The following is a 13,557-nucleotide window of genomic DNA, read 5'->3' as shown; positions in this document are numbered from 1 at the left end:
ATTTTATATGTTCACATTTTCTTAGTCACTTAAATGTTTTGTCATTTCTATCTTTCTGTATCCCATGGACTATTCACATGTATGTGTTTAAATTTCCAAATATATAGGAAGTTTGAAGCTATCTTGTGGCTGATTTCTAAATTTATTGCATTGTGAGAACAGAGAATCTATTATGTTTATTCTTTTGCATGCATTTGAGTTTTGTTTTTGCTGTGGTGACTTAAGATTTTGTCTTGTATTCTTACTCAGAAATGTTCTCACAGTATGTCTAGATGTACTTTTTCTTATTTATCCTGGAATTCCATGGACTTTTTCAACTTGTGGATGTTTATATTTATTTGGGAAAGTTCTTGGCTATTATTCAGTTGTTGCCATCCCACTGCTCTTTTTTATTTAAAATTTTTTCTGGATTTCTCATTGAATAGGTAGTGGAATGTGTGAATCTCTTCTTCATATCTCAACTTTTTATTCTATACATTTTGTTCCTTTGTGATCCTGTGATATCCTCAACTTTGTCTTTTTATTCCAAGGAATGTTCCCTCCTGCAGCTTTCAGGCCTATTGTGTAGTGGCAGTGGTGGATGCTCAGGGTTCTCTAGCCTACCTTGTTCCTCTTATGTTTCCTCATTAATCCCCCTGTTGGTTGCTGACCTTCAGTACTTATTTCTTACCTCCATAATTGAGTTAATACAGGCTAAATTTCCATCTTCTGTGATGGCCTGGGGAGAAAGAGAGAAAGATTGAAGCCAAGCAGAAAATAGGTACACCCCTTGTTGGGAATTGGGAAAGCAAACTGGTGGGTCCCTGCATTCCCAGTTTCCCAGGCAAAATGATAAAACAACTACCAACTATTTAGAGATCTTGGAATCATTGCTGGTATACTGGAATCCCCAGCTAGCCACAGACCTAGAGTCACCCATTTAATATTTAAGCTAGAGCAGACAACCATAACCAGATGGGGCAAAACCACAGCTAAGTCGTGGATAGATTTGGATGGAGCAGCTGGACTGTAGCTGCTTAATTGCAGAGGCTGGCCTTGTGATTTCATTTCCCTCACAATAACCCAAACCCACATTTTACTGATCCCAAGTTTTGGACCCCACCTACCTGCATTTTAGTATGAATTTACTTTTAAAAAGTTAAGTAAGTATAAATTACAAATAAAACTGAAGTTTCCCGTTGCCAAATAGCTGATTATGGTTCTGTGCAACTCTCTACTCTTCCTCCCCAATAAGCTGACAGATAGAGTGTCCTGAGTGGTGTAGGTGAATGTCACTCTACACACACACAGGTGCACGCATGCACACAAATATGTGTATACTTATGTGTACCTAGAGGTATAATCATAAATAATACAAAGTTTCTTTTTGCATATAAGTGGCATTATGCTGTATTTATCATCTGGCAACATGCTTTTTAATCACTAAAACTGTTTGGCTGCAAATATCTAAAATTCTGGTTCATTTTATCTAACTGTTATCTTTACAAAATTGATTAGCATATGCCACATTTTATTTATTCATTCTTTACCCTCCCTCCCATTCGTAGCTCCCATCTAAGTACTTTTGAATTTTCTCACTCAGAATGATGCTGCCGAAGCATCGTTATACTTGGCTCCCTATGTATGTGGAATCAGTGTTTCTCTGTGGATCAGATTTTTCCCCCTGGAGTTAATCTTTGGAAATGCAGGATATTTTTTTGCTCATCCCTTTTGTATGCCTCTTATGTATGTCCTCACTGGCACTTAAATATCTCTACTGGCAAGTCTGCAAGAAAGTAGACTGACTAGTGCCTCTTGTTGCCTTCAAGATACACAGTCCTGTATTCCTCCTGGATTAAGTAATTAATTTCCCCTCTATGTTGAATTTCCTGAGGTTCTATTACAAAGCTCTTCATAGTACAGATTATTTTAAAATTGTTCTAGTTATGATGTCTAGAAAAGATTGTTTTATTTCTTTTCCTTTATAGGACTAACCTCCAAACCTCCAAATGGCATTTGCAAATGTTAGATGCTTTTGTTAAGATGGTGCTTAATGTAACCCTGCTGTTTCCTGTTTCCATTCTCTTTTGAAGGGAAAAATGTGTTTAGGTTATCTTTTCCTCCTTTCATTGCATATTTGTATATTCTTACATATCCTGTTCTTTGGCAGTATACTTGCATATACTTCCCTTCTTAAATATTGTATTACTAGCTTAAATTTCATTTAGGCATTAATTCAAGATTATTTTTCTTCTTGTTCCCAAAGTTGGAATCTCTGATGAGGGAGGTTCACATTTATATTCTTTCAGTGACTAGTTTTGTGACCTTTTGGCAGGACTTTGACATTTATTTAAGTCATTTATGAAAAGGGAAAGCTTGAATAAATGATCTTCAGGCTTTCGTCCAGAAACTTCTATGGACAGATTCAAATGAGTAATTTCATAAGCAGTGAGGAACTTGAAGAAACAACATTTATTGCCTTTGGTATAAGCAGTAATGCTTATTTATGTGTGTTAAGACTTTAAAACTGTAAACATATAAAATAGATTGTAAGATTCAGAAAGTATATGCTTTCTTTTGTAGGTGTTTGTTTTGTCCACCTGTTTTAAAATTAAGTCAAAATGCCAATAAGACCAAATCTCCAGGTATGTAGTCCTAGACCAAAAGGAAGTCTTTTATTTTAATTCCTAAAATCACTTTTTGTTTATTTATAGGTATTAAATGCCATCGTTTTAGGAAAGACAAAGCTTACTTGTTTTTATGAAATGGTCAAGAGTCAAATAATTGAAATAAAAATGTTATCCTTTTATTTTTTCAATAGATTTGTTTCCAAAAGCTTTATTAAGAATATAAAGTACTAAAGATGATTTATATATACCTCTTACATAGAAATGAATCATACACTGATCTATGTATCATTTATGGCTGGATACTTTTATATCAAGGCTTAAAATTGTGAGATACTTGCATTTAGGAGAATCATATTAATGTATGAAAATTCCTTATTAATGGTGGTGTACTTTAATAGCAGGGATGGCAGATTTTATAAAGCTTATAAATATAATAAATAATAAATTATATGTGTATGTAATGCTTAAGTTATATTGGTTGGTATAGTTCCTAAAAAAGTGCTCTTAGCTGTCTTTATGCAATTTTTTTTTTTAACTATTTAAACTTCATGAAGAAGTTGATAGATATGTTAGGGTTTTATCCATGGTATTAAGTATTAGTTACTATAAAGTTGATTTTTATTTCCTTCATTAACAGGTTTTTGTTGAGTTTAGCATAATGATGACTTTCCAATAAGAAATATGAAGTGTAAAATTAGTAAAATATATGTTTCTTGTATAGAGCTTATTATTATCAAAACACTTAATCTCTAATTGTTACTCTTAATTTAATAGTGGACAGTTTTTTTAAATAAATGAATTGATATTATATAAGCTCTTTTGAGAATTTTCAAATGTGAAAACAATTCTTAAATTACTTGATTTCATAAGGTGACTATTTGGGTTTTGATTCAATATATTTGCCATTTTCTATATTTCAGCAGTTGGAAAAATGCATTGATAATGCTTTAAGAAAAAATGATTTCAAACCTTTGAAAACACTTTTACAAATTGATATTTGTGAAGATGTGAAGATTAAATGCAGCAAACAGTTTTTCCACAAGTTGGATGACCTTATGTGCAGGGTAAATTTTCATTTTTGTTGAATGAGCATTACAGTTATTAGATACCACTCTACTTTTTAGGAAGAGATACTCCGTTGGAAGGAATGAATAAAAAGGCTTTGGCAAGCTCACTTATAACTATCTAAATAAATGCTTGTTTCACCACTTGCTTTTTGTGTGTGTTTGTTTGAGGAGTCCCAAATAACATGTTGGACTGTTGTTTTCTAAATAATATATAAAAAATGTGTGTTTACATAGTGTTACCATTATTAACTGTTATCTAAACGGGGAAAAATAGCTTACCTGTTTGAAGTTCAAACAACTTGAACTATTTTTTAAAAGCCTATCAGCATATTCTTCATGTTATGTGGACAGTGCTTGGTGCTTACACAAAATAAAACAAACAAAAACAAATAAAAATCATCAAAAACCTTGTACTTGATTTGTCATGTATAAAGTATTTTTATATGTGAGAAAAAAGTGATTATTGACAGTCTCCACCAGAATTTGATGTTTGTTTCGGATCTAGAAGAGTGAGTAAAAATTTCTTGTATCGGGCTTCCTTGGTGGCGCAGTGGTTGAGAGTCCGCCTGCCGATGCAGGGGACACGGATTCGTGCCCTGGTCCGGGAGGATCCCACATGCTGCCGAGCGGCTAGGACTGTGAGCCATGGCCGCTGAGCCTGCGCGTCCGTAGCCTGTGCTCCGCAACGGAAGAGGCCACAACAGTGAGAGGCCCGCGTACCGCAAAAAAAAAAAAAAAAAAAGTCTTGTATCCCTTAGTTAAATACATAAAGCTTTTTAGAATGGAAGGTAACTGATTCATTGCATCATAAGTCTAAAGTTTCTTGAGTTTATACATGTCTGCAATTTTGTACTGTGTTTGTCATTCACTGGCTGAGTGCTTGTAAGCAGGTTGCCTTTTTTTTGTTTTGTTTTGTTTTGTTTTATTTTGGTTTTTTTTTGCGATACGCGGGCCTCTAACTGTTGTGGCCTCTCCCATTGCGGAGCACAGGCTCCGGACGCTCAGGCTCAGCGGCCATGGCTCACGGGCCCAGCCCCTCCGCAGCATGTGGGATCTTCCCGGACCGGGGCACGAACCCGTGTCCCCTGCATCGGCAGGCGGACTCTCAATCACTGTGCCACCAGGGAAGCCCGGTTGCCTTTTTTAAACCACACTTTTGTCCTTTGCAATATGGAGATTATGATTATGATAATGACTAACACTCAGGATTTGTGAGGATTACAACGCTCCTAGCACAATGCCAATTCCATTCTATTTTGTATTTACAGATGTTTAAATGTATAATTTGCATTTCAGGAGCTGAATAAAAAGGATATCCAAACTGTTTCAACCATTTTGGTTTCTTTTGGAAGATGTGGCAAAAATATCAGTATATTGGGGAAAGCCGGACTTCTAACTATGATAAAACAAGGACTAGTACAAAAGATGAGTATAGAATATGTAACATTTCTTTGAGGGAAATATGATTAAAGGTGTGTTTTCTAATTAAATGGTTCAAAGTGTTGGAAAATAAATTTGAGAACTGTATATAAAACAGATAAAATATTTTTATAACCTGTGATATATGTTAGAAAAATAAAGATCACAAGGGAACTGTATACAGGGTCCTTGATAGTTGTGTGAATTTAAGGTCACAAGACTCCCTAAGACCTTTACTTGCTTTATTTTCTCTTTAGCTCATCTTAATCACTATCTAACTTAATTTACTTTTCTTTTTATATCGTTTATTATTATCTATTTCCCATTTTAGAATGTAGGATATTGATTTTTGTCTGTTTTGTTCATTGTTGTATACCCAGCACCAAGAACAGTGCCTAAGACATAGTGTGTACTCAAATGTCTGAGTTAATAAAAATAAAATAATACCAAAATATTTCAAATAGTAAAAATGCCACAATAATCTAATGTGTAATGATAATTCTTTACCTATGAATATGAATGTACATGAACTAAGAATTTGAAGGGGGGGAAGTAAAGATTTTCTACTTGGAATTGGATTAACTTCATCCATTCCCATCTAAAAAATGGGAACATATAGTGAGTTACTAAAAAGCAAAAACAATGATGGTGTTTAAGAGCATAAACTTATTTAGTACAATACTGGAATTTTAATTTTTAATGTTTCTTTATTCTTAGGTTTACTGTTTGTATGAGTACATTCTTAAAATTATTAAAATTGAATTCAAAGTAACTAATGTATTTACATTTCTTTTTCTACATGGTTACCTGGTTTGAAAAATCCAAGGAGATTATTCTGAGTCAAGGAAATTCAAAAGATGAAGCCGTTATGATAGAAGACTTATTTGAGCTTTTGATGGTAACAATCATATTGATTCACTGATGTTATAAAGCATGTGTTTATTTAAAAACAATTTGTGTTCTATATGTCCTGAGACTAAAAGTCACTAACAGATTGGTTAGTGCATTTATGCTGATTAATTAGTTAATACATAAAAGTTAAATAATTATGTGGTGAGTTCATATGTAACCTCTTATTTTAATACTATTTGTAATGGTTTATAATATAAGATAGTAAGTTTTAAATATTCTTCACTTTCAGGTCATACATGACATGGATGATGAAGGTATAATAAACATTTTATTTCTACTGGAACAATAATTTGCTGTTAGAGTTTTGGTATAATGTTGCAATTCTTGTAGTATTGTCCTAATATTAGGAATTCATTACCTAATTCAGGGATCGACAAATTTTTTCTGTAAAGGGTCAGATAGTAAATATTTTAGGCTTTGTGGGCCAAGAAAAAAATTGATGTTATTATGTAGGTACTTATTTAACAAGAAAGAAAACAAATTTCCACAAATTTTTTTTGATGCAACTCAAAATATAACATAATTGAGTACAGTGTTTTTGTAATACAGGTCTACTAATGAGGAGAATAGCACTCTTTTTTGAGAAGATGACGTTTCTCTTAAGGTTCAGAGTTAGTGTTTGCTGTTATAAAAATTAATTGCAAATATTTATTTGTTCATGCTTCTCTGCAGTGAAATTTTGTGTATATTACATTAGAAAACGTCTTTTCATGCAGATAATGCCAAATACTGATATCAGTTCATGAGCATGATTTTTAATTGAGCATATTCATCACTTGGAAAGCATTTATAGAATTATATTAGACTTTTTTCTTAATATTTGCTTTTTAGAATGCCATTGCATTGCAGATTAATCACTTCCAGTTGAAGGTTAGGTGGAAGCTCCTCAGTTGCAGAGTTAAAATGAATTTTGAAATAGGGAAATTTCCTTTGCACCTACATCAACGTCCAGAAACGCTGCTGGATCTGTAGTTGGATCTTGGAAAAAATATATCCCCTATAAATTTGTCGTTGGAAATGGAGATGTCATTTCTTGTCTCAGCTTTTGACAGCCTAGGAGATGTATAAAGCAGCTGGACATTACTTGTGATTCAGATGACCTTTGTTTCATTGAAATAACTTTACTGAAGTATAAGTTTCTCATATACGCACTAATTTTGCCTTGGACTTTGGTGTTGAATTCATTAAGAAACACTATCAACTCTGCAGCCCAAGCTAATTACCAAAGCCATTCATTTAGTGGTGGCTAATGATGGCTAAGTTCATAAGAATGAATGAAATTCACCTGAGACTGCTGGTTCAGTAAATCATGATAGATTCACATATTTCCACAGAGTACCTGCTGATGAATACAGCCATACAAAAAGGGACAGTGAGTTGGATTTGGTTTGTGGGCCATAGTTTGTCCTTGATCTAATGAAACAAAATTTTCAGTAGTACACGGAGACTATAGAACATGTTACAACTCATCATTTCACTTGTGCTTGGCAGTGCCTTATGTCAAACAATAAACTCAAGTTATTTTATCTCTGTGTTGGTTGAGGAAGAATTACCTAGGATTGGTAATTGGGGCCGGTGAATTGTTTATAAATAAAGGAACAGCTAATTGCTCCCAAAACATTTAAAAATATCAATTGCTATTTATTTCAGTAGTAGTTAATGCTACCTTTTCATTGGTTTCTTTGCAATTAACATAACAATTTAGTCTAAATTCTTAAGTTTGCAAGCGAGAAAACAGTCCTAAAGCACCAGTGATTATGAAGTGATCCAACTGTTTTTTTAAGTAAATCACTTTATCTTTTCAAGTGATTCAGTGATTTTTTTTTTCTTTTAACATAGTCACTTTGTAAAGTGCATTTTCTCTTGCAGCGTTGCATTATTTAAACTTATTTTAGAACTCTGCGTCATGAATTAGCATGAAGCAAATTCCTCTTAATATACTTAGTATTAATAAAGCTTGTCTTTTGAGAGGATAGTGTCAAATTTTAGAAATAGGACAAGATATTTAGATCTTCATGAAGTCCGGAAGTGTTAATGGCCATTATGGAATTTTGGAGGTATGACTATAAATTACTGAGGCCAGTTTCATAAAAACCTCAAATTAGACGTTTCCAGTTTTGGACTGTATTTATTTATCCAAAAAAGTAATACTGCTTTAAGTGCCTCAAAGGAGAAGCTGGATCTGGGGTTATTCCTTTGCCAGAGTTAAAATCAGTCACATCTGTTTGAACGGTGTTTTTTCGAAGTTACATAGCTAGTTAATGGCAGAACCAGGACTGAATTTCAAGCTTCCTGGTGCCCAGGCCAGTCCATGGGCCTTCGTCTGAACTGAATTAGTATGTCTGATTTCCATTAACACATACAAGATTGTCATTGAAAAGAGTTTAAAATACACATTTGTCAATAATTTACTTTTATTCAGGTAGAAGGCAAGTAGTGGAAAGTTTCATACCTCGAATTTGTGCCCTGGTTATTGACTCAAGAGTGAATATTTGTATTCAGCAGGAGGTAAAGTCATTTTTTAGATTTTCTTTGAAAACTTAAAGAGAAGGTGAAGACAATTTGGTAGCAATTTATCAGATTGAATAATTATTTTACCTTGGCACTAAATTATCATGTACTGTGTCTCTGTTGTCTTAATTCATTGTCTGACATGATGAAATATATTGGGTTGGCCAAAAAGTTCCTTTGGTTTTTAAGTTAAAAAAAAAAAGACACATTTTACATTTTTCACCAAGAACTTTATTGAACAACATATTCACTGTTTTGTTCCACTACCTTCTGCCATTTTTCAGGCAATTTGATAATTCCATCTTCCCAAATTTTTTACCTTTATGAGCAAAGAACTGTTCTAGGTATCTTTTACAGTCTTCCAGGGAATTGACATTTTTTCCATTAAGAGAATTTTGTAAAGACTGAAATAAATGGAAATCCGAAGATGCTATATCTGATGAATATGGCGGATGAATCAGAACTTCCCAGCCAAGCTGTAAGAGTTTTTGCCTGGTCATCAAAGAAACATGCGGTCTTGTGTTATCCTGATGGAAGATTATGCGTTTTCTGTTGACTAATTCTGGACACTTTTGGTCGAGTGTCGTTTTCAGTTGGTCTAATTGGGAGCAGTACTTGTTGGAATTAATCGTTTGGTTTTCCGGAAGAAGCTCATAATAGAGGACTCCCTTCCAATCCCACCATATATGCAACATCACCTTCTTTGGATGAAGACCGGCCTTTGGTGTGGTTGATGGTGGTTCATTTCTCTTGCCCCAGTGTCTCTTCCGTTCCACATTATTGTACAGTATCCGCTTTCCATCGCCCATCACAATTTGTTTTAAAAACGGAACGTTTCAGTTATGTTTCAGTAGAGAACTGCATGTGGAAATAGGGTCAAGAAGGTTTTCTTCGCTTAACTTATGTGGAACACAAACATCAAAGCGATTAACATAACCAAGCTGGTGCAAATGATTTTCAACGCTTGATTTGTATATTTTGAGTATGTCAGCTATCTCCTGCGTGGTAAAACGTTGATTGTTCTCAGTTAATGTCTTGATTTGATTGCTGTCAACTTAAACTGGTCTACCCGACCATGGAGCATCATCCAGGGAGAAATCTCCAGCATGAAACTTCGCAAACCACTTTTGACATGTTTCATCAGTCACAACACCTTCTCCATACACTGCACAAATCTTTTTTTGCATTTCAGTTGCGTGTTTACCTTTCTTGAAATAGTAAAGCATAATATGCCAAAAATGTTGCTTTTTTCTTCCATCTTCAATATTAAAATGGCTACACAAAAATTCACTAATTTTGGTAAGTTCTTTTTAAATGCACGCTGATATGACAGCTGTCACAATACAATCTAACAAAATTGTTCCAAATGAAGTTAAAGACAACTAAGTGCTACTAGAGCCATCTTATGGAAAAAAAAATGCCAGACACACCTTTTGGCCAACCCAGTATTACCTAAATATGTATTGAAAATTCATAAGCATGTGGGTTTATGTATACATATATAGCTCATATGAAAATAAACTATACCATGTAGGTATTAGTAGTTCCTAAGTATTTAAATGCTAAAAATAACCTGTATTAGTATATATATATGTGTACATGTGTGTAGTCATAAGAACAAATATTAATAGGGTAATATTTTTTGCTTCTTTAGTTCTTAGAGTAATAATAAACATATGTCATACTGCAAAGAGTATAACTGCTTTAAGTACAGGAATCATGGTATATTCTATTTTTGATATCCTGTGTTTTATGTTTTCTTATATTCATTATTTTATGCTTTATATTCTTTCCTCCACCCTTCTTTCCCTGCATAAAATGCTGTGATTAAGAAAAAATAGGCTTCTAAGTTTATATACCTATAATATATCTCTAAGTACTTAATGTTTCACTGAATATATAAAGTTAATGGATTATGTATTTTTCTTTTCTAGGCTCTAAAAAAAATGAATGCTATGCTGGACAAAATGCCTGAAGATGCCAGGAAAATACTCTCTAACCAAGAAATGTTAATTCTCATGTAATAACTTGTACTATGTTTCTTTAATTAGTGGTTCAAGCCAAGAATTTAAAGGATGTTTTATAAGGCAAATAAGGCAACCATGAGTTGCATTAAGAATTAAAACTGATAAACTCTTGTAGGTTTCTAATATAATTTATATATATGTTTTCTGCCAAAGTCTGTGATACTAATCAATTGTAAATTTTGGTGAAGTTTTTTTCCCCCAAACATATGAGCTTTCTAGTTAATTGATACTTGTCTAGTATATAACCTGTTGTTTTGATTCACAGGAGTAGTATGGGAGAAAGGATTTTAGATGCTGGAGGTAAGTCTGTTTTTTTCAAAATGTTCATATTTGAAATTACTCCAAATTTATTAATAGACTATAATATCTAATTAGTCAAAATAATATTAACATTGTAATGTAGTGAAATTATGCGAGGGAATTCTAAACTAAACTAAAAAATTAAGTATGATAACAGGAGTTGTCAAATATAATTTGTGCCTAGTGGTAGGTTTTTTGAATAATAACTTAATTTTCAAGTAGATTTGGATTCCTTTTGTGAAGAAATTTCTTAAATGTATTTTATGAAATTAGGAGGTTTAATATTCTTGGGATTGATAGATTTGTTTGTAAACAATGTTTTTATTAAAAGAGCTCAAATTTTCTTTCCTAAGTTTCATATGAGAAAATTTTGATGTAGTGATTTACATATAGAACAAACCACTGGTTTAAAGTACTTTAAAATAACTGTAAATATCATGATATGCAAAAGGAAAACAAAGATTACCTGTGATTTATAGACTTTTCTATGAGTTATTTTGCAATTCACAACTCTAATTATGGAATGGAGGAATCTTTGAACATTTAGGAGTTTCTTTTAAATATCCTTAAAAATATTCTTTTACTCCTTTCTTCTATTAGTAAATAAACTTATTTTGTTATTTGGGCTATATTCACGCCTGTAATGATGAGATGTTTCTAATCTCTATGAAGAAAATGGCAAAAGATGAGTAAATTACACTACGTTCCTTATTACTCTTGCTTGTTCTAACAACTTATGAAATGTATTGACTTTTATAAACTTTAATTTTCATAATTTCAAATAATACATTAATTTTTTTTTTTTAAAGATTATGACTTACAAGTGGCTATCGTAGAAGCTTTATGTAGAATGACCCCAGAAGAACAAAGAGAAGAACTGGCATGTCAGTGGTTTTCAATGGATTTTATTGCTAATGCATTTAAAGGAATTAAAGTCTCTGAATTTGAAACAGTAAGTAGTGTAAAAATAATAAAATTAACAAGTTTTTTAAAATTACTGTGTTTTTTAAAAGCTCTCTCTTTTTTAAAAATTAGGATTGCAGGATATTTCTCAACCTTGTAAATGGCATGCTTGGAGACAAAAGAAGGTAAACAATGCAAAATACAACCATTTAATGATAAAGAAACAGAGCTCAAGAAAGGGCACACAATGGTAGGCTGAAATAATCCTCCACTGGTCTTATTTTGCTTTGTACTTTTTAGAGGAAAGAATACATTTTTATTTAATTAATATTAATTAATAACTTTGTCTAAAATTGGTTTACTGTATTTCAGAGTTGCATATATATTATAAATTTGGTGTTTAAGGAACAATAAAAATCTAGGTATAAATATTACTTGAGCTACCTCCTTCGTACACATACTGGAATAAAAATATATAGCAAACATAAATCATCTTCTTTTATAATTAACATATTGTAAGGATGTTCTTTCTGCAGTTATTTAATCTCAAGAATGGTCATGGAAGGCTAGGTAACATAAATTTTTATCACTTTTGACAATGACAGAAGAGGTATTTTTGTAGTGCAGTGCCTAGCCACCTTATAGGTGTTCAGGACACATTGGATTGAATGAGTTCACATTTAGTTTACCTGCTAAGGAAATGAAAGATACGGTGAGGGTTGTGTGCAGGGAGTCACACTATTTGGATTTGAATAACAGGTCCCCCTCTTCCTGTTCTAATGTTGGACAACTTATTTAACCTTACTCGCCTCAGTTTCCTTAACTGTAAAACAAGAATACTAATAATATCTACCTCATATGTTTGTTGTAAAGATTAAATGAGATGGTTATACACTTAGTACTTATAGTAGTATCTGACCAAGAAAGTATTCAATGAATTCAGCCATTTTTATTAGCAGTATTATTCACTTCTACTCTTCTTTTCCCATATAATCTTATGGGAATTTCCACTGTATCAATATCACTAGTATAAGCTAAATTAGGAATCTCTGTTCATAGTCAATAACATGAAAAGTAATTTGGTTCAGTCACTTTAGTCAAAATGGTAGGTTGAGTAGTATCCTCAAAGTAATATGCTGTCTTTCAGAAACAGATTTCCCGTGAACTCTCACTTTAAAGAGTAATAAAGAAGGAAATATGATTTTATTTAAATTGTTGTCACTACTGCCTGATTTCCTGTTGATCCTAGGTATGATTTGTATGGCAAGTCAAAATTATGTTGTGAAGGCTTATTAATTTTTTCTTTAATTCAGACTACTTTTTATTTCAGGGTCTTTACATTTCCTTGTTTATCAGCATTTCTTGATAACTATGAGGTAAATTTTTAATTTAGTATGTGTTTTAGTTATTAGATGAATTTTGATGGAAAGGTCAAGTGAATTGTAGGTTACAAATTGACAAGAACATTAATGTTAGTCATAATTAGATCACAAATACAGCTGGTCTGGTATTCTGGATCTAAGTGACATTTTATGAAATGGCACATTTGTAGCCAAGGATAAGTGAAATATAAAGGTTGTACTTCAAATTTTCTTATGTTTCCTTAATCAAGCCCGTTATTGTTTATCATTCATGAATATATTCAAACATGAAAATATTTTCAACCTTTATTTGTACTTGGAATATTTGTGATATTTTGGAGCTAGCTAATTTCTATGTAAAATATTAAGCAGCATTTCTTTTGATTGTTTCTAAATTGATTTAAATGCTGTACTTGCCTGCTCTTTATCTTCCCATACCTTCCAGCTC

The 13,557-nt window shown here is 32.6% G+C and overlaps 1 protein-coding gene across 1 annotated transcript in view; it reads left to right on the top strand.

Annotated features, from left to right (window-relative positions):
- Positions 1-2,584: 2,584 nt before the first annotated feature.
- Positions 2,585-13,557, top strand: part of SYCP2 (synaptonemal complex protein 2) — a 58,571-nt gene continuing 47,598 nt past the window's right edge. The window contains exons 1-11 of the mRNA XM_070043632.1: positions 2,585-2,624; positions 3,530-3,673; positions 4,973-5,104; positions 5,898-5,993; positions 6,237-6,261; positions 8,430-8,515; positions 10,453-10,538; positions 10,811-10,845; positions 11,655-11,797; positions 11,881-11,933; positions 13,079-13,124. Coding sequence (XP_069899733.1) covers positions 2,601-2,624; positions 3,530-3,673; positions 4,973-5,104; positions 5,898-5,993; positions 6,237-6,261; positions 8,430-8,515; positions 10,453-10,538; positions 10,811-10,845; positions 11,655-11,797; positions 11,881-11,933; positions 13,079-13,124 — 870 coding nt within the window. The 5' untranslated portion in view covers positions 2,585-2,600. The remainder of the gene's footprint in view (positions 2,625-3,529; positions 3,674-4,972; positions 5,105-5,897; positions 5,994-6,236; positions 6,262-8,429; positions 8,516-10,452; positions 10,539-10,810; positions 10,846-11,654; positions 11,798-11,880; positions 11,934-13,078; positions 13,125-13,557) is intronic.

Source organism: Globicephala melas, chromosome 15, assembly GCF_963455315.2.
Source record: "Globicephala melas chromosome 15, mGloMel1.2, whole genome shotgun sequence".
Classification (NCBI taxonomy): Eukaryota; Metazoa; Chordata; class Mammalia; order Artiodactyla; family Delphinidae; genus Globicephala; species Globicephala melas.
The sequence above is the reverse complement of the archived record's forward strand: the minus strand, read 5'-3'. Positions and strand labels throughout refer to the sequence as shown.